General features: G+C 43.2%; 2 protein-coding genes across 11 annotated transcripts; both read left to right on the forward strand.

Annotated features, from left to right (window-relative positions):
- Nucleotides 1-397: 397 nt before the first annotated feature.
- LOC113451247 (uncharacterized) lies at nucleotides 398-11028 on the forward strand. Of its 2 annotated transcripts, none has more exons than XM_087927783.1 (4): nucleotides 398-770; nucleotides 2991-3117; nucleotides 3531-3623; nucleotides 5706-8537. In XM_087927783.1, exons 1-4 carry the CDS (start codon nucleotides 573-575, stop codon nucleotides 8000-8002), a joined length of 2715 nt encoding a protein of 904 aa, XP_087783909.1. In that variant the 5' UTR covers nucleotides 398-572; the 3' UTR covers nucleotides 8003-8537. The 2 variants fall into 2 exon arrangements, with proteins under 2 accessions (XP_087783909.1, XP_087783910.1); XM_087927784.1 differs by lacking the exon at nucleotides 398-770 and adding an exon at nucleotides 1824-1901 and having other exon boundaries at nucleotides 5709-11028.
- LOC148126644 (uncharacterized) lies at nucleotides 655-27341 on the forward strand. Of its 9 annotated transcripts, none has more exons than XM_087927755.1 (5): nucleotides 655-770; nucleotides 18484-18566; nucleotides 20550-20676; nucleotides 21037-21129; nucleotides 22937-27341. In XM_087927755.1, exons 2-5 carry the CDS (start codon nucleotides 18498-18500, stop codon nucleotides 25621-25623), a joined length of 2976 nt encoding a protein of 991 aa, XP_087783881.1. In that variant the 5' UTR covers nucleotides 655-770; nucleotides 18484-18497; the 3' UTR covers nucleotides 25624-27341. The 9 variants fall into 9 exon arrangements, with proteins under 9 accessions (XP_087783881.1, XP_087783887.1, XP_087783888.1 ...); XM_087927761.1 differs by lacking the exon at nucleotides 655-770 and adding an exon at nucleotides 12288-12432; XM_087927756.1 differs by lacking the exon at nucleotides 655-770 and adding an exon at nucleotides 17092-17199.
- Nucleotides 27342-27657: the final 316 nt, after the last annotated feature.

Raw genomic sequence — 27657 nt, forward strand, 5'->3', positions numbered from 1 at the left:
ATGAGAGGGAGAGAAAGAGAGAGATGCGAGTGGCTGCACGGGATTTAAATTATGAATTTAGTAGTCCCTGAGGTCCGAAAGGTTGGGGAGCCCTGGACTAGAAAATCTCCAATATCCACCCCCCCAACCAACTCTGTTCAAGGAAGCCTCCTTTTACTGCTTACTCCGGTTTCCTTCCAAAAGGGGGATTCCCTTCTAAAAATGCTGCTTCGCATCCCCTCCCCTCGTCCCGTCCCTGGGCTCCGTCCCCTCCCTCTCTCTCCCGTTTCTCTGACTGCCTCGGGGTTGGACTAGAAGACCTCCAAGGTCCCTCCCAACTCTGTCATACTGTTAAAGAGCGATTCCCTCCTAACTTTACTGCTCCGCATCCCTTTCCCTCCCCTCTTCCCGTCCCGTCCCTGGGCACCGTCCCTCCCTCCCCCCCCCCCCGTTTCTCTAGCTGCCTGGGCCAAAGAAGCAATGGACTGCCTGCCCAACTGACCCTCCCACCCGGGACCGATTCCCTCGTGGCAGAAGGAAAGGGGGCAGGCAGGGGGACCCTCGAGGGGTCAACGCTCCCCGCTCTGCAGAGAATGGGAGGAGCCATAAGCGCTTCCGGCTTGGGCTCTACAAACTCCTGGCTGGGGTCGTTCCGGGGAGGGGGATCCACGTGCGTGGCCGGGAAGGAAGGAAGGGAGGCCGACGGCGATTGCGGATCTTTTCCTGCCCGCATCTCTCGGGGAGCAGAGTCCGGGCGAGGAAGAAGCCGCCTCTTTCCTATTGAGAGCCAGGTAAAAAGCTGCTTCTTCCTTCCTCCCTCCCTTCCTAACTTCCTTTTCCTTCGTTCGTTCTTTCCTCCCTTCTTTCCTGGGAAATGCCGGGACAGATGAGCCTTCAAGGCAGCTTCTTGGGGCGCTGCTAAGATCGCTGCTGCCGTCCCCACTTCCTCCTGGGGGAGATGATTCTTATTCTCCTTTCTTTTCTGCCGGCCCTTCCTGACCGTTTCCCGTCGCTTCCTTTGCTCTGGCGCCGTTTAACACCCAGGAGGCTCGGAGTTCAAGGGCTGCGAAACCGGCGGGGAGAAAAGGGGGGCGATCCGTCCCAGGCGCTGCTGTTTCGGGGAGCCGCTCAAGACGAGCCCCCTCCGGAGAGAGCATCGGCTCAAGGCTCCTCCGGACGCCCTTCCATCTCTCTTCGCCCGCCTTCCTTTCCTCCCGGAATTCGGTTCCAGCGTTCAATTGAAATGAGTTTTTTAAAGTCTTCTGTGCATTGAAAAAGATGCTGCCCTTTGTTTCTCAACCGTGGACACTTTATCACATGTGGGCTTCAACTCCCATAAGTCCCCACGTGTGAGAGACCACCACACCCACCTGTGTTGAAGTCCACAGATCTTACAGCTCCCAAGATTGAGAAAAGTTGCTGTCATCCAGGAGTGAGGAAGTTATGGCTCTTTTATGACTGATGGACTTCAAGTCCCATAGTTCTTCAGCCAGCTGACTCAGGTATTCTGGGAGTTGAAGTCCAGGCATTATAAAAGGCCAGCAGTTCCCCACTTCAAGTCCCAGCTGTGAAAAAAGATTTTGTATTCTTCCTTGATTCTCTTATAAGGGAAGGTGAACAGGTGAATCCAATCCCTGGTCCTTCCAGACCTTTTGGTTTTCCTCTCACCCAGAATGAACTTCTATGTGTTGTTGTTGTGGCTGCAAAGGACTCCTGTGAAGGGGTTCCCTAGTTAGCCAAGAAATAGGCTAAAATCAGCCTTTTGCACTGGATGCTCAAGAATATCTTAGGATGTTTGATAGCCAATAATTCCTTTGCTGTTTGTTCCCCTCTCCTAGACCCTCTTCGTGGCCATGGCTTCATCTCCCGGAACCCCAGTTCTTTGTAATGGAGGATCAACAGCGGCTGAGCTTCCAACGCAGGTAGGAGGATTCTCCCCTCCCCTCCCCTCATGTGCCAATCTCCCAATAACAGAATATCACAATTGGAAGGGATCTTGGAGATCCTCTAGCCCCTCCCCCTGTTTCAAGCAGGAGACCCTATACCCTTTCAGACAAGTGGGTGTCCAGTCTCTCCTTAAAAACCTCCGGCCCACAATTTCAGAAGACAAACTGTTCCATTGGTTAATTGTTCTCACTGTCTGGAAATTTCTCCTTAATTCCAGGTTGTCTTTATCCACCATTAGTTTCCACCCACTGTTTCTTCTCCTGCCTTCTGGTGCTTTGGAAAATAAGTTGAGCCCCCATCTTCTTTGTGGAAACTCCTCAAATATTGGAACACTGCTATTGTGTCTCCCCTGGTCCTTCTTTTCTCTAGACTGGCCCATATCCAGTTCCTGCAACTGTTTTTTGTGTCATTTAGTCTCAAAGCCTTTAATCCTTGGTTGTTGTTTGCACTTTTTCCAAAGTCTCCCCATCTTTTTTGTAATGTGACCAAAACTGAACTTGGTATTCCAGGTGTGGTCTTTACTCTGGTTTTTTTTTTAAAGTGGTGAATATGAAAGCCCAAAGTAAAAAAGCTTGGCTTTTGTAGAGAGTGCAGCAGATGCCCAGATGAAGTTGGAGACTCTGACATAGACTTGGAGACTTTTATATAAACATAAATATACTTAACATGGAAATTTACAGCAGTCTTTTTCGCCATCCAGAAAAGGAAGAACGTAAGTAAGATAGTCAGGAAAACAGAGGAACATCCTGAGGTAAATCATGCAGAACACAGGGAAAAAAGGCGGGAAAAAAGGGAAACGCCCCCTTTCTACTTACAGCAGCCAATCATAGCGCAGATTGCATCCTGCATGAGTCAGCACTCTAATCAGTTACAATTGTGTTCTGGCCTATTGTAGACTTTACTCTTCCAGATACTAAATTCAATATCCTACATGCTCTTTTGCCCTACTTGGAAGCTGTGGAGGTTTTTCATTAAGAAGAAGAATCGCATGTAATTCATTAAAGTGTTCATTGTTAGGAATGTTCATGGAATACGTTGCTTTTTATTCCCCCTCCCTGTGTCAGGATTTGGTATCATTTGAGGACGTAGCTGTGTTTTTCTCCGTGGAGGAGTTGGCCCTGCTGGATTCTGAGCAAAAAGCCCTGTACCGAGAGGTCATGCTGGAAAACAAGAGGAACCTGGCTTCGTTAGGTAAGGGATTCTGTTATTGTAGTGCAAAATATTTTTTTTAAATTAATGCACGTGCAATCCTCCAGCATTATTATTCCTTTTTTGTTGCTGTATTCTTCTCTAAAGTGCTGATTTTCTAATTTGCAAGCTATTTATCTGAGGTTTTCATCCTTTTCTATGAAGCCTGGCTTTTCTTCACAAATGGACAGTAAGGAGAGTATTGGCCTTCACAATTCCCTCTCTCCCTTTTGTGAAGAATCAGATTCAATCTTGCACATGCTGTGCAGGAAGGGAAGAAATAACCAAGTGGAACAGGTTAAACACAAAGATGGAGTATATAAACCACAGTTTAATACAGTACTGTAAATAAAAGATTTTCAAATACTGTGCTCTCTTCTCTCCCTCTTTCTCCCTTCCTCTCCCCCCCCCTCCAGGACAAGATACAATCCTTTTCTATCAACTCTTTCTTAAACTAGAAGTGTCTTCCCAAGGAAAGCGACCAAGCTCTACTCCGGCTCAACATGGAGGTAAGAAACAAAGGAAAAGTATCAATTTGAACTTGAAAATGAAAATAATTAAAGCCCATGAGAGGGGAAGAAGGTAAAGACCTTAGAAAAAGGAGGAGGACTGGCTTGTTCTACCATATGCACTATCCTTAAGGGTAAAGATAAAAGAGGTGATTAAATTAGCTCCAGGAGCCGATGCCATAATCACGAGAAATAGGACAGGCCTCTTTTCAAAAACAGAACAGCTCCTTGTGCTTTGGATTGACGATCTGATCCCAAAAAGAAGTCCCGTTAATCTTCATCTGATTCAGGGAGAGGCACGGAGCATTTTTGAAACACTAGAGCGAGCAGCGGGTGAGGAGTACAATGAGACCTTTGGAGCCAGTCGTGGCTGGTTTGCACCATTCCAAAAACAATTTAATTACTATAACTTACGAACAACAGGTAAAGCTGTGTGTGCTGATCAAGCTGCCCAACACTTTCCAGATCAATTGGATGAAATTTTACTGTAAATATATATTTACAGTGTGTGTACATACATACATACATACATGTGTATGTGAGTAATATTAATTTATATCAAGTTTAAGTCGGCTTCTCTGACTTCATTTCAATACCTATTGACCAACTGCCTGACAGGTTTTTTCCCCCTGGTCTGAAAGGGTGGTGGATGTGAGCAGCTCACATAAAAGACTTAATTTGTTTGATGTATGCAGTAGATAACAGTGTCCTCTACATTTCTACTCCTACTTAGTCTGATAAAATGGCCTTAAATCTCCACACTGTTTCCGTGAAGTTTCCCATCCTAGCCTGTTTCCCATCCTGCCTCTAGTACTTGTTTTTTTAGAACTTGCTTTCATTTTTTGCTTTTGGTCTATAATGATGACACTTAAGAGCCCGATAAGAATCCACGGGTTTATCAGAAGGATTTATACTCCTTGCAGTCACCTGGTCGGAAAGAATTCTTATGACCAAATGACTGCAAGGATTATCAATCCTTCCATCCTCCACCGTTCAATCAGAACTGAAGAAGCTTCTTGGATGAGAAGGGAAACATGTTCAAGGAAAAAAGAAAGTCCAGTTGCCTTAAGAAAAAGCCCCTTTGGGATAAGGAGGAATGAACACCTCAGGGTAACTGAGAACCAGCTTTTTTCAAGGAAAAACCTCTTCATGGAGATGAGGCTGAAGCTCATTTCCCAGGTCCAGAACCTCAACATTTCTACCTTGTCAGATTGAAATTAAACCAATAGGTTCTCCATCATCAAGTCTATTGTTTATTAGTTAGGACTGAGTATTTCTTTTTTTACACTATTGTTTATATAGTTTTTATCTTTTTAATAAGGCATCAAGTGTTTCCCTATGGCAAGCTGGAGGCCAAAAAATTTAATGAATAAATGAACAAATGAATGAATGAAGGCCTCTTTTAAGTGTCCCTTTTGCTTCCTTTGAGCTAAATATGAAGCCGTAGAGCTGATGGTTCTCACCCCATAAATTTCAAATGATCTTAGCCAAGATTTTCACGTTTTCATTTTGTACCACCGAGGACAAGAGAGAGTCAAAGGTCAAATCTTATATCAACATAATATCAAGCACAGCACCATGTGTCAGTAACAGACCCAAAAGAATCAAAACTCTGAGGTTTGATGATTCCTCAAAGTATAGATTTATTCGCCAAGTCCTATTGGCACAGCTGGTAAAAAGTCTCTGACTCCGAAGGCCCAGAGGTTTTCCCCACCCAATTCAAAGTTCTTCCCCCCCAGTCCACTCATCCATCACATGGTCCAATCAGGTCACAGTCTGAGTCGTTTGTTTTCCTCATGTGCCTCACCAGGTGCTGATGAGAACATCCTTGGTTCCCAGGGGAAACAATTCTATGTTGGCTAAACATGCCCAGCTATCTCTACTCCCCACTCCCATTCCCACAGCTCTATCCAGCCTCACTGTGCCAACCCTGAACACGATCCAAAATGGCTTTAGGATTGACACGATGTTGTGAACAAGTGCAATTTTGGAGGAAGTTTGATACTGTTCAAATACAGCAATGGTGCTTGAACCCTTTCGCACCTAAGTTTGTGTTAACTTTTATTTTTTTATTGTTACAAGCAGGTGACGGATGGCAGATGGAGGATTCTGGCCAAGGAGCAGCCGTACCTTTACCAAAAGACAAAACAGAAGCTACAGAAAAGATGTATGGAAAGCAAAGTTCTGAGCAAAACCAGTTAACGGGGGAGCTGGAGAATTGCACTGGTTTACCTTGTCCAGATACCAATGTCTTACTGTACACTGATGATTGCCATGAAAAAGAAGTGTGTTCAAGGTGTGGGAAGATACTCTGTGATGAATCTGGATTATGTGACTGTGGTGAAAGCCCTGCTGGAGAGAAACAAGATGAAAGCAGGCAAAACCCCAGAAGGAGCCTTGCTCCTCCTTTACATGAAAGAATACAAGGAGGAGGGAAACCGTACAAATGTACGAAGTGTGCAGAAAACTTCAGTACAAGCCACTCCCTTGCATTACATAAAAAGATTCACAAAGCAGAGGATCCACACAAATGTCTGGATTGTGGAAGGACCTTCAGGCAGAAAAATCATCTTAATTCACATAAGAAGGTCCATGAAAAGAGGAAGCAACATCAGTGCATTAATAGGGGAAACAGCTTTGGAAGCAGCGCCTCCCTTATTTCCCATCAACGCCTCCACAGAGAGAAGTTGCATCAATTCAGGGAGGGTAGAACAAGGATTACTCAGAGGAAGAAACTGAATTTCCAGAAAAAAAGCTCCACTGTGAAGAAATCATATAAATGCCTTGAATGTGGGAATTGCTTCCGCTATGCGAGTGTCCTCACTTGCCATAATAAGACCCATACAGGGGAAAAGCCCTATCGTTGCACAGTGTGTGGAAAGAGCTTCAAGGCAAAAAGTAGCTATATCATACATAGCAGAATCCACACAGGAGAGAAACCATACAAATGCCTGGAGTGTGGAAAGAGCTTCAGGAAAAAAGATTATCTTAAGTCACATGAGAGGATCCACACAGGAAAAAAACCATTTCAATGCATGGAATGTGGAAAGAGCTTCAAAACAAGATATGGATATATCTTACACAGCAGAATCCACACGGGGGAGAAACCCTTTCAATGCCTGCAATGTGGAAAATGCTTTTCCCGTTCTGATAGCTTTCGTGCCCACCAACGGACCCACACAGGGGAGAAACCGTACAAATGCCTGGAGTGTGGAAAGAGCTTCTGTACATCTAGCATCTTAACTTCCCATCAAAGTATGCACAGAGGAGGGAAACCAAATCAATGCACCGAGTGTGGGAAGTGCTTCAGTCAAAAAAGTCATCTTAATACCCATAAAAGAATCCACACAGGTGAAAAGCCCTATAAGTGCACCGAGTGTGACAAATGCTTCACCAATTCATGGGTCCTCACTTGCCACAAAAGGCTCCATACTGGGGAGAAACCATATGAATGTCGCACATGTGGAAAGAGCTTCAATACAAAACAAAGCTGTATCATACATAGCAGAACCCACACTGAGGAGAAGCCCTATGAATGCTTGGAGTGTGGGAAAAGTTTCAGCACATGCAGCAGATTAATCTTACATAATAGGATCCACACCGGAGAGAAACCCTATGAATGTGCAGAGTGTGGAAAATGCTTCAAGACCTCCAATGCCCTTACTTCCCATAAGAGGATCCACACAGGGGAGAAACCCTATGAATGCTTGGAGTGTGGAAAAAGCTTTCGCAACACCTCGAATCTAGCCTTACATAATAGGATGCATAAAGGGGAAAAACCTTATAAATGCCTGGACTGTGAAAAGAGGTTCAGTCAAAAAGGTCATCTTAAGTTACATGATATGATCCACACGGGGGAAAAACCATTTCGATGCATGGAGTGTGGAAAGAGCTTCTGTCGTTCTGCAACCCTTACTGCCCATCACAGAAGCCACACAGGGGAGAAGCCCTTTCAATGCCTTCAGTGTGGAAAGCACTTTGCTAGTTTTGGTGGCTTTCATGCCCACAAACAGACCCACACAGGGGAGAAACCATACAAATGCTTGGAGTGTGGAAAGAGCTTCAGTCAAAAAAGTCAACTTAAGTCACACGAGAGGATCCACACGGGGGAAAAACCATTTCGGTGCCTGGAGTGTGGAAAGAGCTTCAGTCAAAAAGGTCAACTTAAGTCACACGAGAGGACCCACACAGGAGAAAAACCATATAAATGCCTGGAGTGTGGAAAGAGCTTCAGTCAAAAAAATAATCTTAATTCACATGAGAGGATACACAGGGGAGAAAAACCATACAAATGCCTGGAGTGTGGAAAGAGCTTTGGTCAAAAAGGTCAACTTAAGTCACATGAGAGCATCCACACAGGAGAAAAACCATTTCATTGAATGGAGTGTGGAAAGAGCTTCCGTTTCCCTGCATCCCTTACTGACCATCACAGAATCTACATGGGGGAGAAGCCCTTTCAATGTGTGGAGTGTGGAAATAGTTGCAGCAGCAGTTTAAGCTTACATAATAGGATCCATACAGGGGAAAAGCCGTATCATTGCAAGGTGTGCAAAAAGAGTTTCGCACACAAAGGCAATTTTAATTTACGTAAGAGGATCCATGCTGGAGAGAAGCCATATAAACGCGCAGAGGGTGGAAAATGCTTCAGGATCTCCAATGTAAGAGGATTCACACAGGGGAGAAACCCTATAAATGCATGGAGTGTGGAAAAAGCTATAATGATAGTGGCAGTCTTATCTCCTACAATAAAATCCACACGGGAGAAACCATTTAAATGCATCAAGTGTGGGAAGAGTTTCAAAGATGGCAGGAATCTTATGCTGCATAAAAGAATCCACACAGGAGAAGTCCTATCAGTGTGTGGAGTGTGGAAATAAATGCAGAACTGGGAGTGATCTTAATCAACATAAGAAGTCGTACAGTAGGAAAAAAATGTGAATTGGTTCCTGTTCTCAAAATTTGCTTCATGAATTAACTTTTGGATATTAGATCTTAGATTAGATTAGAAACAGTAAGATTAGAAATGGAATAGAATATAAAAATAGGAATGGGGAAGGGAAGGGAATTCTCTCATTGGTCAAGTGTCATTGGACATACAAGGCCTATGTCTCCAATGGATACGTTCTCAAGTGTACGTAACATACAACAAATGATCAACTTTTGTCAATGTGAATAGCAAAGGGAGGGGGGGATTTGGGAACTAACACATCCAGATGTCTGAAGATTCTCAGTCATCCAGGCTGCGGTTCTTCCAAAGTTACTTTTATCAAAAGGCAACTGGACTTATTTATTTCCTTGAGGAGATTTCCCTTCTCATTGAAAAAGTTTCTTCAGTTCTCTTTCTTCTTGAATAAGAAGTGAAATGTCTCCAAGGAGAAACAAAGTCCAGTTGGCTTTTGTAGAAAACCACCTTTGGGAGAACACCTTCAGGCAACATAAGGCTGGAGAAAGCTGGCTTGGAGTCTAGAGAAGATGCTGAAAAATTTCAAGAGGAAACATTGCAATCTAAGTGGTGAGGTCCAGACCTGGTGGTGTTGACTCTCCACGTTTCCCTGATGTTGGAAGGAATCAAGCAGTGAATCTACTACACCCATGTGGAGAAAGTCAGGCCAGAACAAAGAGAAGCAGGACCTCCAGTGAGCTCTTCACTGGGAGAAAGTGGCGGAAGAGAATGAACTCTTGGATTACTAAGACTCGAGAGTTGTGTCAAAAGTTATAACTGGAGGGATGGCTCTGTGTGTCTGCACCACCTTTAACCTTGGTTGTGTTTAACTGATTTCTAGTCTGAGATACGATATTGATTCTGCTTGATTTTTATTAATGCCCTAAATTATGCAGCAGCTTAAGACTTAGCTTTTACATCTCAGATACTCAGCTTACACATCTCAGATACAGGCTCTTTTGGGTGGGTAAATTGGACAATTCAGGGAACCAGCTTCAGAAAATACAAGTGGCCCTTGATTTATGACCACAATTAAGCCCCAAATTTTCCATGGCAAAGCAAGACAGTTGTTAAGTGAGTTTTGTGCCATTGTACAAGTTTTGCCACAGTTGTTCAGTTAGTAACATGGTTGTGAAGTGAATCTGATTTCCCCTTTGACTTAGCTTGTCTGAAGGTCTGAAACGGTGATCCCATGACCCTGGGATACTCCAACTATTGAAAATACAGGCCAGTTGCCAAGTGTCTCAATTTTTATCACATGACACAGGGATGCTGCGGTTGTGTGGGAAAAAAATCATAAATCATGTTTTTCAGTGCTATTGTAACTTCGTACCATCACTGAAGAAATGATTGTAAGTTGAGGATTAACCGTAAAGCAGCAATTGATTATTTGTTATTAAGGCAGTGAAGGAGTAAATGAGTCAAACTAATATTGGCTATTTGCTTTGAATATGAATTGCTTATGCTACTATATAAATTGTTCCTGATTAAACCAATATTTGCTTCTGATACGATATACTGCTAGAAATCATGTGTTATGAATTGAGCTTTGTTATTGGCTCCTGCTTATATTATTGTATCCTGTCAGAAATTGTAAGGAATTAATTCTAGTGTCAACTCAAAAACATTTCTCTGGTCTTTTAGAGTGGACAGCAGAGAGGGAGTGGGGGAAGTAATGCATTCCTAAAATGCTTTCATAAATTAATGGCGAGGCCACTGAAGCTTCTGGTAGCGCAAGATTATTACTGGAGAGCAAGATTGATGACTCTTGGCTATGGGCGTGTCCCATTGGAGGATATACATCCAAGGAGTGGGGGGAAGACCAGGGTCAAGGATGAAATGAATGATACAGAGTCGTCTGCATCCAGGTAACACAGGGATATTCACTCCTAATAAATCTTGTTTGTTTGTTTTGACTCTGAGAGATGCGGCTAGAGACTCATGATTTGAATGGGGGTGGATGCCAGAGCCCTAACATCTAGCTGTGTGAATTGTAGCCTTAGTGAATGGTTAGCATTAGTACAAAGTTTCTTATCTTGTTTCTGTCTCTCACTTCTGTCCTTGGCTTCAAAGCTAGCCCCATCCTTGAAAATAGAGAAGAAATTGTTGTTACCCAGGAATATCAGGAACCCGAATAGGGAGTTTCCTGCCTCATAGATTCTGAATCCTGAAGCCATTTTCTGCTGAATAAACAACTTGGCCAGGGAGGGAAACCTCCCCTATAAGGAACGCTCCATAGATAAGGTGGGCAGAGACAGGGACGTGAACAAAGGACGCTTTAAAGACCACATTGTCTCTCATTGGGTAAACTTTGATTCTAACTGGGTTCTAATGTGTATAATACTCTGAGCCACCCTTACAGGGTGTGGCTATTCCTTACACGCATTTTGACTGTATTTTGTTTTGGATATAGTTTTGTCACACAGCTTTTGCTTTGGCCATAAATAAAAGCTGTTTTTTTTTTTGCAAACCTCGTCTCAAGTCTCACTCTCTTTGGCATCTCAGTGGCTTTGGGAAACTTCTGGGACCTTACAGCAGAATCATGAATGTTAAGAAAGTTTTCTTTCAGTCTAGCTGACCATTGTCAATTCATTGAAACCCACCTTGGAAAACATAAGGAAGGAATTTCTTCACATCAAATAGGTCAGGGCCTAGACTAGGGGGTCTCCAAACCTGGCGATTTAAAAGCTTGTGGACTTCAACTCCCAGAATTCCTCTGGCACATGTTGCCATACTGGCGGGGGAATTCTAGGAGTTGAAGTTGCCAAGTTTGGAGACCCTTGGCCTAGACTTATAGAATTATGGTCTGTTGTTATTTATAGTGCCTTCCTGCTGTAAAGTATTTCAACGTCCAGCACATGGGAAACAGAGAAAAGAATTATGGTCCATATTTCCTTGCTCTTCCAAAAAAGGATTACAAGCATTACGAGACTCCTGAGTCTTCTAAATAAAAACTTAAAAACTCAAAATGTACTAGAGATTTGAACACCTTGAAAAAGAAGTAGGCTGTAAATAGGAAATATCATGGAAAGATATGCTGTATTACTACCAAACCGACATTTACAAACACATTGAGGTTTCTCTGTGTACACATTAGGATAGACTTAAATCACTTAGTAGAGCTCTGTATTACATATATCGGTATTCAGGAAGGCTAAGATGTGAGTGTAAAACAGGCAGGAATTACTGTAAAGGGAGATGAGAAAATTCCTTCTGACTTGTAAACTGTGTGGCAAATGCCGTCTAAAGCCCTCCAGTGGGCGTTGGTGGGGTACAAAGGCTTTCTGGGTGTTTTCCTTGTGTTACTTTTTCTGTGGAATAAAGTTTTTGCTTCCAATCTTGTCTTCAACATCTTCAATTTGAGGCTGGGCACATCTGGCAAAGCGCCTGGAGCAGGAAAGGGGAGGAAAACCAAAAGTGCCTTTGAGTTCAGAAGGATCTCTTCCCTCCTATCAGGCATTTTGGAAGCGCAATTCTTGAAGGGGAAATGGGGAATCCTCCAGGAACCCCCTCTCTGCAAACTGGAAGCAGGCTTCGTTAGGCTTGGAGCCGTTTAACTATAGGAGAAGAAGCAATGCACTCGCTGCCCATCCTACCCAGGACGGAGTGAGGGGGAGATGGGCAGGCAGGGGGACCCCCGAGTGGGCGGCGCTCTCCACCCTTCAGGAGAATGGGAGGAGCTGGATGGAAAGGGGAGGAGTTATAAGCGCTTCCTGCTTCGACTGTCCAAAGTCCTGGTGGTGGATCCGCGTGCGTGGCCGGGAAGGAAGGAAGGAAGCGGGGCCAGCGGAGCTCCGAGGAAAGCGGATCTTTTGCTGTGCGTAACTCTTGGAACGAAGAACAGCCGCCTTTCCCTGCGGGCGCCAGGTAAGAAGCTCCTTCCTTCATTTTCCCCACCTGGCCATCCTGGAGGAAAATACTTGGCTGGGGGCGTTCCGGGGAGGGGGATCCACGTATGGCGATCGTGGGTCTTTTCTTTATTTTCTTTGGTTTGTCAATTGCTTACAACATAATAGGTATAAGTAAAAACATAGTTATGAATATACGGATACATATAAGAAAAATAAAAGAAACAATAGGACAGGGAGGGTAGGCACGTTGGTGCGCTTATGCACGCCCCCTGCAGACCTCTTAGGAAAGGGGTGAGGTCAATAGTAGACAGTCTAAGGTTAAAGTTTTTGGGGTTTGGGGAAGAAACCACAGAGTCAGGTAGAGTATTCCAGACATTGACCACTCTGTTGCTCTCGGGAAGCGGAGTCCGGTGGAGGAAGAAAGCCGCCTCTTTCCTATGGAGCACCAGGTGAGAAGCTCCTTCCTTCCCTCCCTCCTTCCTTCCTTCCCTTCTATCCTTTCTCCCTCCCTCCCTCCTTTCCCTCCCTCTTATCCTTCCTCCCTCCTTCCTTCCCTTTTCTCACCTGGGGGAATGCCTGGACAGGTGAGCCTTCAAGGCAGCTTCTTGGAGTGCTCCTAAGATCGCTCCTGCCGTCCCCACTTTCTCCTGGGGGAGATGATTCTCCCTTCCCAGATCGTTTCCCGGCACTTTCTCTTTCCCCTCTGGGGCTGTTTCAGGTCCAGAAGGCTCGGGGTTGAATGGCTGCTAAAGCGGCCGGAGGGAAAGAGGTGATCCCTCCCAGGAGCTGCTGTTTCGGGGAGTTGCTCTGGACGAGCCCCCTCCGGAGAGAGCATCAGGCAAAGGCTCCTTCCAATGCCTTTTAATCCTCAGGATGGATTTTTGCCTGAGTTTCTTTCGTCCCTGAATTCCTTTTCATTGTTTCATTTAACAGTGTTTTTAAAGCCTCTTGTGCATCGAAAAAGTATTGTGTGCTTTTAAAAAGGTGTCGCCCTTTGCCTGTAGACCAGCCTGTCCCAACCGTGGCAACTTTTAAGAAATGTGGAGACTAACTACCAGAATTCCCCCATGGGAGTTGAAGCCCAAATGTCTTCAAGCTGCCAAGGCTAAAGAAATATTGCTCTAGTCCAGGGGTGGGGAATGTGGGCCCTTTTTATCACTGCCGGACTTCCACTCCCAGAGATCCTGAGCCAGCTGTGACAGGAACTCTGGGAGTTGAAGTCCACCAGTCCTAAAAGGGGCCATACTTTCCCACTTTTGTTCTAGGCTATTCCAAAGGGAAAGTCCTAGCTAGGAAAAAAGAGTTATTTTCATCTTCCCTGATTCTCTGATAAGGGAGGGTGGACATCCGCATTCTGATGACCAAGATTCTTCCATTGAAAGGGCTGAAAGAAAGGAAATCTGTCCTGGGTGTAGGGAAGGGTGACAGAGAAACCACAACAGGCTTGCTAAAAGTAAATATACAAATATTTGTTGGAGGTGCAAGAAAGAGGTAGGAACATATAAACATATGTGTTGGGATTGTGATAGTGCACAAAAAATAAGGGACACTGTGCTTAGAGAAATTAGAGCACTTTTGAATATAGATTTAGATATCTCACCGAGAATTGTATTACTGTTTGTTGGTGGTGGAAAAACAGGATATAAATGAAACAAAAAAGGAATTGATTGTAAATTTGATAATGGTAGCTAGATTAGTGATGGCTAAATATTGGGGATGTAATTGGGATATTGAAAGAAATGGTATAACGAAATTTGGAGTATGGCCACAAATGATAACTTAACAACATAAATTAAATTTTAAAAAGGGATGATTAAAGCAAACAATTATAATGAAATATAGGGTGATTTTTATAAAAACAATGTTGGTGGAATGCAAAGAGAATAAACCTACTCAAGAATATATGTTGTTTTGGAGGGGATAAGGACACAATTGGAATATATTATATATCTTTTAGTTGTTATAGAAGAAAAAAATATAAGAAAAAAATTGGCCTCCGTGGCTGGGGTTGCACTGTATTTTACCCATCTGGCAAGGATGGAAGGCTGAGTCAACCTTGAGCCTGGTGGGATTTGAACTGCTAAATTGCAGGGAGCCTATTATCAGCAGACGTGGCCTGCAGTACAAGCACTCTAGCCACTGCACCACGGAGGCTCTTAAGTTATGTGAATTTAGTAGCTGGAACAGTGGAGTTTGCACAAGGAGTCAGAATACACATTACAGCCGATTGGTTGGAGCTTTCTCCTGCATGATGCAATCTATGCTGTGATTGGTTAATGTGAGTGTGAAGGGGGAGTTTCCTTGTTTCCCGCCTTTTTTCCTCTGTGTGTTCTGTAATTTTACCTCAGGACGCTCATCTTAGCCTGATTATCTTGTTTATTGCAAATATTGATGTAAACATCAATTTTACTGCAAACATATTAATTTTACTGTAAATATATATATATAGTGTGTATATATACCATATATATAGATAGATATTAATGTATAAAACATTAATTTATATAAAGTTTGTGTCAGTATCTCTGACTTCATTTGAGTACCTACTGAGCAATTCCCTGACAGGTTTTTCCCCCTGTCTGAAAGGGGGGTGGATGTGAGCAGCTCAGATAAAAGACTTAATTTGTTCGATTTATCAGTAGATAAGAGTGTCCTTCTCTACATTTCTACTCCTACTTAGTCTGATAAAATGGCCTAAAACCTCCACACTGCCTCCATGACTGTTACCCATCCTAGCCTGTTTCTGATCCTGCCTCTCACACTTGTTTTTTAGAAGTTCCTTTCATTTTGTTGTTTTTTGGTCTACAATGATGACACTTAAGAGCCCAAGAAGAATCCACCAGTTTATCAGAAGGATTTATACTCCTTGCAGTCATCTGAAGTAAAACAAGACAAGACATCTGATGCATAGAAAACAATCTCATGTTCACCCTTTAGTTTATAGTTTAGCTCATCGTATAGATTCAGATAATAAGAGGGAGTTGGGAGGGCTTTTTAGGCGTGGTATGCGTTGTGCAGGGGGTATAAATGTATTAGTTTGAAAATAGGATTTTGTTCTCCTTGTGCTCAATCCACTTGGGAAGGGTCTTGGAGGCCGCGCTTGCAACCGCTTTCTTTTCTAAACGTTTGAAATTGTGAACCAGACTTGTCTTTGTATTGTGCGTATAAATTTATTAGGGGTCTTACAACTCACACAGGCATCTTAGAAATAATTAATAACTAGCAGTCAGCACGGGTTTGTTAAAAACAGATCATGCCAAACCAATCTTATTTCATTCTTCAACATAATGACAAAGTTAGTTGACCAGCCAAATACCGTGGACATAATATATTTAGATTTCAGCAAGGCATTCAACAAAGTAGACCATAACCTACTTCTTAGTAAGCTAGAAAAAAGTGGAATAGATAACACCACCAGTAGATGGACTCACAACTGGATGACAAACCATACTCAAATAGTAGTCCTTAATGGGTCTAAATCTACATGGAGTGGAGTAAGCAGTGAGGTGCCAAAAGGTTCTGTCTTAGGCCCAGTACTCAATATCTTCATTAACAACTTAGATGAGGGAATACAAGGGGAACTTACCAAATTTGCAGATGATACTAATAGGAATAGCTAACACCCAAGAAGATAGGCTCAAGATCCAGATGGATCTTGACAGATTAGAACATTGGGCTGTGTTTAACAAAATGAAATTCAATGTAGAGAAAAGTAAACTCCTATACTTAGACAAGAAAAACCAAAAGCACCCATATAGACTGGGTGAAACCAGGCTCAATAGCAGTAACTGTGAGAGGGATCTTGGAGTCTTAGTGGACAACCAGCTAAATAGGAGCCAGCAGTTTGCAGCAGCCATCAAAAAAGCTAATGCAATCCTAAGTTATATTAACAGAGGGATACAATCAAGATCAAGTGAGATACTAATACCACTCTATAAAGCCTTAGTAAGACCACACCTAGAGTACTGCATCCAGTTTTGGTCACCAAATTATAACAAGGATGTTGAGGCTCTAGAAAAAAAAAGTGCAGAGAAGAGCAACCAGGATGATTAGGGGACTGGAGACTAAAATATATGAAAAACAGTTGCAGGAACTGGGCATGGCTAGTCTAGTGAAGAGAAGGACCAGGGGAGACATGATAGCAGTTTTCCAATATTTGAGGGGCTGCCACAGGGAGGAAGGGGTCAAGCTATTTTCTAAAGCACCTGAAGGCCAGACAAGGAATAATGGATGGAAACTGAACAAGGAGAGATTTAACCTGGAAATAAGGAGAAACTTTCGGACAGTGAGAACAATCAACCAATGGAACAGAAGTTGCCCTCAGAGGTTGTGGGAGCACCATTACTGGAGACTTTCAAGAAGAGATTGAACTGCCATTGGTCACAAATGGTGTAGGGTCACCCACTGAAGGGGGGGGTTGGACTTATCACTAGATGACCTCCAAGGTCCCTCCCAACTCTTATTCTGTTAAAGCAGAGGTGTCCAACCTTGACAACTTTAAGACTTGTGGACTTCAACTCCCAGAATTGGAGTTTGCTGGCTGAGGAATTCTGGGAGTTGAAGTCCACAAGTCTTAAAGTTGCCAAGATTGGACACCCCTGTGTTAAAGAGTGATTCCCTCCTAATTTTGCTGCTCCGCATCGCTTTGCCTTCCCTCCTACAGTCCCTGGGCCTTGTCCCCTCCCTCTTCCCCCTGTTTCTCTGACTGCCCGGGGCGAAGCAGCTCTGGACTCCCTGCCCAGCTGACCCTCCCACCCCGGGACCGATTCCCCCGGAACAGAAGGTAGGATCGATTCCCCCGAGTGGGCGGCGCTCCCCGACCTGCAGAGAATGGGAGGAGCTATAAGCGTTTCCGGCTTGGGCCCTGCAAATTCCTGGCTGGGGTCGTTCCGGGGAGGGGGATCCACGTGCGTGGCCGGGAAGGGTCCAGTGGCGATCGCGGATCCTTTCCTGCCCGCATCTCTAGGGGAGCGGAGGCAAGGCGAGAAAGAGAGCCGCGTCATTCTTAGCGAGAGCCGGGTAAAAAGCTCCTTCTTTCCTTCCTTCCTTCATTCCTCCCTCCCTTTTCCTTCCTTCCTTCCTTCCTGGGAAATGCCGGGACAGGTGAGCCTTCAAGGCAGCTTCTTGGGGCTCCACTTCCTCCTGGGGGAGATGATTCTTATTCTCCTTTCTTTTCTGCCGGCCCTTCCTGACCGTTTCCCGTCGCTTCCTTTGCTCTGAGGCCGTTTCACATCCAGGAGCCTCGGAGTTGAAGGGCTGCGAAACCGGCGGGGAGAAAAGGGGGGCGATCCCTCCCAGGCGCTGCTGTTTCGGGGAGCCGCTCAAGACGAGCCCCCTCCGGAGAGAGCATCGGCTCAAGGCTCCTCCGGACGCCCTTCCATCTCTTCGCCCGCCTTCCTTTCCTCCTTCCCATCGTTCAATTGAACTGCATTTTGGGTGCATTTAAAGAGGCGTCGCTCTTTCCTGTGGGCCATTGTTTCTCAACCTGGGCAACCTTGTGATTTGTGGGCTTCCACTCCCAGAATTTCCCACGTGTGTTGAAGTCCACATATCTCAACAGCTGCCAAGATTGAGAAACGTTGCTGTCATCCAGGGGTGAGGAAGTTATTGGCTCTTTTATGACTGGTGGACTTCAAGTCCCAGAATTGCTCAGCCAGCTGACTCAGGTATTCTGGGAGTTGAAGTCCAGCAGTCATAAAAGGCCTGTAGTTCCCCATTTCAAGTCCCAGCTGAGAAAAAATTTTTTTGAAGTCTTCCTTGATTCTCTCTCAAGGGAAGGTGAACATTATAGCAACGTAGAATAACAGAGTTGGTGCTTTAATGCAACACATTTGTGGCTGAAATAATCTGCCTCTGATTCCAATCCCTGGTCCTTCCACACCTTTCGGTTTTCCTCTCACCCAGAATGAGCTATGAGTTCTAGCTATGGCTGCAAAGGACTCTCGTGAAGGGGTTCCCTAGTTAATCTAAAATAGGCTAAAATCAGCCTTTTGCACTGGATGTTCAAGAATATCCTTAGGATGTTTGATAGCCAATTATTCCTTTGCTGTTTGTTCCCCTCTCCTAGACCCTCTCGTGGCCATGGCTTCATCTCCCGGAACCCCAGTTCTTTGTAATGGAGGATCAACAGCGGCTGAGCTTCCAACCCAGGTAAGAGGATTCTCCCCTCCTCTCCAGGTGTGCCAATCTCCCAATAACAGAATATCACAATTGGAAGGGATCTTGGAGATCTTCTAGTCCATCCCCCTGTTTCAAGCAGGAGACCCTATACCCTTTCAGACAAGTGGCCGTCCAGTCTCTCCTTAAAAACCTCCAGCCCAAAACTTCTGAAGGCAAACCCTTCCATTGGTTAATTGTTCTCACTGTCAGGAAATTTCTCCTTAATTCCAAGTTGCCTTTATCCACTATTAGTTTCCATCCATTGTTTTCTTCTCCTGCCTTCTGATGCTTTGAAAAATAAGTTGAGCCCCCTCTTGTTTGTGGAAACCCCTCAAATATTGAAACACTGTTATCGTGTCTCCCCTGGTCCTTCTTTTCTCTAGACTATCCAGTTCCTGCAACTGTTTTTTGTGTCATTTAGTCTCAAAGCCTTTAATCCTTGGTTGCTGTTTGCACTTTTTCCAAAGTCTCCACATCTTTTTTTGTAATGTGGTGACCCAAACTGAACTTGGCATTCCAGGTGTGGTCTTTACTCTGGGTTTTTTTTTTTTAAGTGGTGAATATGAAAGCCCAAAGTAAAAAGTAAAGTCTAAGCATGGCTTTTGTAGAGAGCGCAGTAGCTGAGAGAGCGCAGATGAAGTTGGAGATAGTAACATAGACCTGGAGACTTTTATATAAACTTAAATATATTTAACATGAAAAATTTACAGCAGCCTTTGTCACCATCCAGAAAAGGAAGAACGTAAGATAGTTAGGAAAACAGAGGAACATCGTGAGGTAAATCTAAACTTAGCATCATGTAGAACACAGAGAGGGGAAAAAGGAGGGAAAAAAGGGAAACGCCCCCTTTCTACTTACAGCAACCAATCGTAGCGTAGATTGCATCCTGCATGAGTCAGCACTCTCTAACTCAGCAGTCGGCCACCGGTGGGCCATGAGAAAATTTTGGTGGGCTGCAGAGCAATCTCACCCCCAGAGCACCCCCACAAAGCAATTAATCCAGGCTGTGTAGAAACACAAGGCTGCGCAGCCCACATGGTCCGCGGGAACCCTCCCTGCCCTCTCACACTTTACCTGGTAAACTTGCTTGCTAAATTCCTATTTTTCCTTTTTCCGACCATCATCTGTTCTGCTATGCCGAGAGATTTAGATTAACTAGGAAGCAGGAAATTTGGATTTCTTGATTTCTAGCTAGTCTTTAGATCTTCGGTGCAGCACAGCTGAACCTCCCTTAGGACTGAAGGTTTGCTTGCAAGCAAATTCAGTGCAGACTCACAGCAAGCAAATTTGAGAGACTGGGCTAGCCGATGGCAGATAGCTAGATCACTGAATGATTTTGTGAGCAACTCAGTCTGCCTGCTTTGCCCGATTTTGGGTAAAATTTGCTCTTTTATAAAATAAAGAATTCAATATTTACATGCATGGTGTGTTGTGAGTTAATTTTGTGAGTTTGCTTGCAAGCAAATTTTATGTCACAGACTAAGCTAGCCAATGGCAGACAGATAGATCTCTGAATGAATCTGTGATTCTGTGAGCAACTCAATCTGTCTGCCTGTTTTGCCTGATTTTGGGTAAAAGTTGCTTTTTAATAAAAAAAAACAATATTTATATAAATATAATATTTACATTCAAGGCATGCCCAGCCAGTCACATGACTACCAAGCCACACCCACAAATAAGGCCATGCCCACAGAACCGGTTAGTGGTCCCTGGGATCTAAAATTATGAGTTTGGTGATCCCTGAGGTCCAAAAGGTTGGTGACCCCTGCTCTAACTAATCAGTTACAAATGTGTTTCGGCCTATTGTATACTTTACCCTTCCAGCTACTAAATTCAATACGCTACATGCTCTTTGCCCTTCTTGGAAGCTGTGGAGGTTTTTCATTAAGAAGACGACTCGCATGTAATTCATTGAAGTGTTCATTGTTAGGAATCTTCATGGAATATGTTGTTTTTTTCCCCTCCCTGTATCAGAATTTTGTATCATTCGAGGATGTAGCTGTGTTTTTCTCTGTGGAGGAGTGGGCCCTGCTGGACTCTGAGGAAAAAGCCCTGTACCGGGAGGTCATGCTGGAAAACAAGAGGAACGTGGCCTCCTTAGGTAAGGGATTCTGTTATAATACTGTAGTGCAATATATAGTACTAGCCTTCACAATTCATTCTCTCCCCTTTCCTAAGAATCAAATTCAATCTTACACATGCTGTGCAGGAAGGGAACAAATAACCAAGTGGAACAGGTTAAACGCAAAGATGGAGTATATAAACCACAGTTTAATACAGTACTGTAAATAAAAGACTGTCAAATACTGTACACTGCAGCGACCATTGCTATGCTTTTGTCAAGAAATGGTCGACAGAGAAGGAAGACACATTATTGCCCTAGAATACTTCCTCCCTGAACCATAACATTGATCTTACTAAACAGCTCTGAGCCAGCCTCTCTCTCTCTCTCTCTCTCCAGGACAAGATACTGGCCTTTTCCATCAACTCTTTCTTAGGCTAGAAGTGTCTTCCCAAGGAAAGCGACCAAGCTCTACTCCGGCTCAACATGGAGGTAAGAAACAGGGGGAAAGTATCAATTTGGACTTGAAAATGAAAATAATTAAAGCCCATGAGAGGGGAAGAAGGTAGAGACCTTAGAAAAAGGAGGAGGACTGGCTTGTTCCACCATATGCATGATCCTTAAGGGTAAAGAAAAGATAAAAGAGGTGATTAAATCAGCTCCAGGAACCGATGCCATAATCATGAGAAACAGGACAGGCGTCCTTTCAAAAACAGAACAGCTCCTTGTGCTTTGGATTGACGATCCGATCCCAAAAAGAAGTCCCGTTAATCTTCATCTGATTCAGGGAGAGGCACCAAGCATTTTTGAAACACTAGAGCGAGCAGCGGATGAGGAGTACAGTGAGACCTTTGGAGCCAGTCCTGGCTGGTTTGCGCAATTCCGAAAACAATTTAATTACTGTAACTTAGGAACAACAGGTAAAGCCGGGTGTGCTGTTGAAGCTGCCCATACTTTCCAGACCAACTGGAGTAAATTTAAATATATATTTATAGTATGTCTCTCTCTCTTTCTGATATAAAATACATTAATTTATATAAAGTTTTTGTCAGCAGCTTTGACTTCATTCTGATACCTACTGAGCAATTCCCTGACAATTCCCCACCCCCCCACCACCCCGGTCTGAAAGGGTGATGGACATGAGCAGCTCATATAAAAGACTTAATTTGTATGCACTAGATGGACTCGTAACTGGCTGACAAACCATACTCAACAAGTAGTCCTTAATGGGTCTAAGTCTACATGTATTCCCTCCATGTAGACTTAGACCTTGTGAGGTGCCACAAGGTTCTGTCTTGGGCCCAGTACTCTTCAATATCTTCACTAATGACTTAGATGAGGGAATACAAGGGGAACTTACCAAATTTGCAGATGATACTAAGCTGGGAGGAATAGCTAACACCCAAGAAGATAGGCTCAAGATCCAGATGGATCTTGACAGACTAGAACACTGGGCCGTATCTAACAAAATGCAATTTAATGTAGAGAAAAGTAAAGTTGTACCCTTAGGCAAGAAAAACCAAAAGTACACATATAGACTGGGTGAAACCAGGCTCAATAGCAGTAACTGTGAGAGGTATCTTGGAGTCTTAGTGGACAACCAGCTAAATAGGAGCCAGCAGTTTGCAGCAGCCATCAAAAAAGCTAATGCAGTCCTAAGTTATATTAACAGAGGGATACAATCAAGATCAAGTGAGATACTAATACCACTCTATAAAGCCTTAGTAAGACCACACCTAGAGTACTGCATCCAGTTTTGGTCACCACATTATAAAAAGGATGTTGAGGCTCTAGAAAACGTACAGAGAAGAGCAACCAGGACAATTAGGGGGCTGGAGACTAAAATATATGAACAACGGTTGCAGGAACTGGGCTTGGCTAGTCTAGTTAAGAGAAGGACCAAGGGAGACATGATAGCAGTCTTCCAATATTTGAAGGGCTGCCGCAGAGAGGAAGGGGCCAAGCTATTTTCTAAAGCACCTATAGGCCAGACAAGGAATAATGGATGGAAACTGAACAAGGAGAGATTTAACCTGGAAATAAGAAAAAACTTTCTGACAGTGAGAACAATCAACCAATGGAACAGCTTGCCCTCAGAAGTTGTGGGAGTATCATCACTTGAGACTTTCACAAAAAGATTCAACTGCCATTTTCCAGAAATGGTGTAGTGTCTCCTGCTTGGGCTGGGGGTTGGACTAGGTGACCTACAAGGTTTCTTCCAACTCTGATTATCTGTTATTTTTTATCTGCTTTTGCACTAGTTTGTGTTAACTTTTCTTTTTTTTATCGTTGCAACCAGGTGACAGATGGGAGATGGAAGATTCTGGCCAAGAGGCAGCAGCACCTTTGCCAAAAGACAAAAAGGAAGAAAAGAGATATGGAAAGCAAAGTTCGGAGCACAACCAGTTAACGGGGGAGCTTGAGAATTCTTCTGGTTTACCATGTCCAGATATAAATGCCTTACTGGATGCAGATGATTGCCATGAAAAAGAAGTGTGCTCAAAGTGTGGGAAAACACTCCAAGATGAATCTGGATTATGTGACTGTTGCCAAAGCCCTGCTGGAGAGAAACAAGATGAAAGCAGGCAACACTCGAGAAGGAGCCTTCCTCCTCCTTTACATGAAAGAATAAAAGAAGGAGAAAAACCATACAAATATACAGAGTGTGCAGAAAGCTTCAGTATAAGCCGCTCTCTTTCATTGCATAAGAAGATTCACAAAGCAGAGGATCCACACAAATGCACAGATCAACAGAAATCATATAAATGCCTTGAATGTGGAAAGAGCTTCCGCTTTGCAAGTGTCCTCACTTGCCATAATAGGACCCATACAGGGGAAAAGCCATATCATTGCACGGTGTGTGGAAAGAGCTTCAGGCAGAAAGATCACCTTAAGTCACATGAGAGGATCCACACGGGAGAAAAACCATTTAAATGCATGGAGTGTGGAAAGAGGTTCAATGCAAAAAGTAGTTATATCGTACATAGCAGAATCCACACAGGGGAGAAACCCTTTCAATGCCTGCAATGTGGAAAGCGCTTTTCCCGTTCTGATAGGTTTCGTGCCCACAAACGGACCCACACAGGGGAGAAACCGTACAAATGCCTGGAGTGTGGAAAGAGCTTCTGTACATCCAGCATCTTAAATTCCCATCAAAGTATGCACAGAGGAGGGAAACCAAATCAATGCACCAAGTGTGGGAAGTGCTTCAGTCAAAAAAGTCACCTTAATACCCATAAAAGAATCCACACAGGTGAAAAGCCCTATAAGTGCACCATGTGTGACAAATGCTTCTCCAATTCGTGGGGCCTCACTTGCCACAAAAGGCTCCATACTGGGGAGAAACCATATAAATGTCGCACATGTGGAAAGAGCTTCAGTACAAAACAAAGCTGTATCATACATAGCAGAACCCACACTGAGGAGAAGCCCTATGAATGCTTGGAGTGTGGGAAAAGTTTTAGCACAAGCAGCAGATTAACCTTACATAATAGGATACATACAGGGGAAAAGCCGTATCATTGCATGGTGTGCGGAAAGAGCTTCGCACGCAATGGCAATTTCAGTTTACATAAGAGGATTCATACTGGAGAGAAGCCGTATAAATGCACACAGTGTGGGAAATGCTTCACGACCTCCAATGCCCTTACTTCCCATAAGAGGATCCACACAGGGGAGAAACCCTATGAATGCTTGGAGTGTGGAAAAAGCTTTAGTAACACCTCTTCTCTAACCATACATAATAGGATGCATAAAGGGGAAAAACCTTATAAATGCCTACATTGTGAAAAGAGGTTCAGTGAAAAAGGTCATCTTAAGTTACATGATATGATCCACACAGGGGAAAAACCATTTCAATGTATGGAGTGTGGAAAGAGCTTCTATAACTCTACCAACCTTACTGCTCATCACAGAAGCCACACAGGGGAGAAGCCCTTTCAATGCCTGCAGTGTGGAAAGCGCTTTGCTAGTTCTGGGGGCTTTCATGCCCACAAACAGACCCACACAGGGGAGAAACCATACAAATGCCTGGAGTGTGGAAAGAGCTTCAGTCAAAAAGGTCAACTTAAGTCACACGAGAGGATCCACACGGGAGAAAAACCATTTCAGTGCATGGAGTGTGGAAAAAGCTTCAATGCAAAAAGTAGTTATATCGTACATAGCAGAATCCACACGGGGGAGAAACCATACAAATGCTTGGAGTGTGGAAGGAGCTTCAGTCAAAAAGGTCAACTTAAGTCACACGAGAGGATCCATACGGGAGAAAAACCATTTAAATGCATGGAGTGTGGAAAGAGGTTCAATGCAAAAAGTAGCTATATCGTACATAGTAGAATCCACACAGGGGAGAAACCATACAAATGCCTGGAGTGTGGAAAGAGCTTCAGTCAAAAAGCTCGTCTTAAGTCACACGAGAGGATCCACACAGGAGAAAAACCATTTCAATGCATGGAGTGTGGAAAGAGCTTCAATGCAAAAAGTAGCTATATCATACATAGCAGAATCCACATAGGGGCGAAACCCTTTCAGTGTGTGCAGTGCGGAAAGAGCTTCAGTCAAAAAGGTCATCTTAAGTCACATGAGAGGATCCACACGGGAGAAAAACCATTTCAATGCATGGAGTGTGGAAAGCGCTTTGCCCGTTCTGATACCTTTCGTGCCCACGAACGGATCCACACAGGAGACAAACCATACAAATGCCTGGAGTGTGGAAAGAGCTTTTGTACATCCAGCATCTTAACTTCCCATCAACGTATCCACAAAGGAGGGAAACCTAATCAATGTACCGAGTGTGGAAAATGCTTCAGTCAGATAAGTCACCTTAATATCCATAAAAGAATCCACACAGGTGAAAAGCCCTATAAGTGCACCGAGTGTGACAAATATTTCGCCAGTTCTGGGGCCCTTGCTTGCCACAAAAAGCTCCATACTGGGAAGAAAACGTATGAATGCCGCACATATGGAAAATGCAAAAAAAAGCTGTAATTTATATAGCAGAGTCCACACTGGGGAGAAACCCCATGAATGCTTGGAGTGTGGAAAAAGTTTTAGCAGAAGGGGCAGTTTAAGCTTACATAATAGGATCCATACAGGTGAAAAGCCGTATCGTCGCACAGTGTGCGGAAAGTGCTTCAGCTGCAATGGCAATTTCAATTTATATGACAGGATTCACATTGAAGAGAAGCCGTATAAATGCCTTGAGTGTGGAAAATGTTATAATGACAGTAGCAGTTTTACCTCCCAAAATAGAATCCACACAGGGGAGAAACCGTTCAAATGCATCGAGTGTGGAAAAACTTTCAAAGATGGCAAGAAACTAATGGTGCATAAAAGAATCCACACACGGGAGAAGCCCTATCAGTTTGTGGAGTGTGGAAAGAATTTCAGAACCAGAAGTGACTTTTAATTAACATAAGAAGAAACACAGCAAGAAAAAAATGATATGAATTGGTTTGTGTTGCTTCTCAAAATTTGCTTCGATGCCGATAGATGTTTTGCACGAGTTCTGTAGAAATGCATGGAGTAGGGATTCCGAAGCAACAGAAACGTCTTGATCCACTAAAAAGAACAGTTCCCTTGTAGAACTAGGAATTAACTTTTGGATAGTAGATCTTTGTGCTGGAGTAGAATAGAATAAGATTAGAAACAATAACAATAGAAATGGAATAGAATATAGGAATGGGGGTGGAAAGGGAATTCTCTCATTGGCTAAGTGTCATTGGACATACAAGGCCTGTGTCTCCAATGCATTTGCTCTCAAGTGTACACAACATACAATAAACAATCAACTTTTGTCTACGCGAACAGCAAAGAGAGGGAAGGATTTGGGAACTAACACATCCGGATGTCTATGGAGGTTCTCAGTCATCCAGGCTGCGGTTCTCCCAAAGGTGCTTTTAACAAGGCAACTGGACTTTTTATTTCCTTGAGATTTCCCTTCTCACCCAAGAAGTTTCTTCAGTTCTCTTTCTTGAATGAGAAGTGAAATGTCTTCAAGGAGAAACAAAGTCCAGTTGACTTTAAAAAACAAAAAATACTGGTTTTTAAGGCGAACGTAGACAAAACATAAAAACATCAAGCCATCTTCCATATATATACATACAGTGTGTCGGTTTACAAATTGTTTTGTGCTTCCATTTCATAATCTTCAATTACAATTACATTGTATATATTCTCATATTTTCAATCAAATATTAAATACATTAATATTGTTAATCATTTCACTATACTTTTATTCATGTTTTACGAAATAATCCATATTTTACTGAATTTGTTTTATGACAGTTCATATGATAATCTCAAATCTATCCTACAATCATTCATATGATAATCTCAAATCTATCCTACAATCATTTTGTAGATATAATAAAAGAATACATCTTTATATATTTATTATTTTCTAAGAATCTACATATTTCATTACCATGTTTTATTGTCTAACCATTGATAGAATAGATCCCAAATTTTATAAAATTGTTTATCATCTTGTTCTCTGATTTCAAATGTCAATCTACTCATTTCAGCACATTCCAATATTTTCCTAATGATTTCCTCCTGTAATGGTGTTTTCTCATTTTTCCAGTTTTTGGCAAATACAATCCTAGCCGCTTAATGCATTAATACATTTACAATCAGGTATTTCAAGTCTTTACTATATATTTCAGGTAAAATTCCCAATAAAAATATCTCTGGTTTCAAGTCTATATGCTTTTTTGTCATTTTTTCCAACCACATGTGGATTTTAGTCCAATATTTTTTGGCATCCGCACAAGTCTACCACATATGCTAATATGAGCGAGGTGTTTGATGACATTTCCAACATTTTTCAGATTTGTTCTTGAACATCCTTGCTATTTTTATCGGGGGAAATGCCACCTGTAAAACATCTTATACAAATTCTCTTTATATGCTGTTGACATTGTCATATTATAATTATGAGACTACAATTTTTGCCATTTTTCTAGATCAATCCCATATCCCAAATTCTTTCCCCAAGCAATCATGGTTTCTTTAACTTGT

The sequence above is a fragment of the Pseudonaja textilis genome, chromosome 2 (assembly GCF_049901715.1).
Source record: "Pseudonaja textilis isolate UNSWEBS1 chromosome 2, rPseTex1.2, whole genome shotgun sequence".
NCBI lineage: Eukaryota > Metazoa > Chordata > Lepidosauria > Squamata > Elapidae > Pseudonaja > Pseudonaja textilis.

Bases quoted from the DNA above. Each gene is read 5' to 3' on its own strand.
- LOC113451247 (XM_087927783.1), top strand. From the start codon at position 573: ATGGGAGGAGCCATAAGCGCTTCCGGCTTGGGCTCTACAAACTCCTGG. The intron at 3,118-3,530 runs GTAAGGGATTCT...CCCCCCCTCCAG, and splicing joins GAGGAACCTGGCTTCGTTAG to GACAAGATACAATCCTTTTC. The intron at 3,624-5,705 runs GTAAGAAACAAA...TATTGTTACAAG, and splicing joins TACTCCGGCTCAACATGGAG to CAGGTGACGGATGGCAGATG.
- LOC148126644 (XM_087927755.1), top strand. From the start codon at position 18,498: ATGGCTTCATCTCCCGGAACCCCAGTTCTTTGTAATGGAGGATCAACA. The intron at 18,567-20,549 runs GTAAGAGGATTC...TCCCTGTATCAG, and splicing joins CGGCTGAGCTTCCAACCCAG to AATTTTGTATCATTCGAGGA. The intron at 21,130-22,936 runs GTAAGAAACAGG...CGTTGCAACCAG, and splicing joins TACTCCGGCTCAACATGGAG to GTGACAGATGGGAGATGGAA.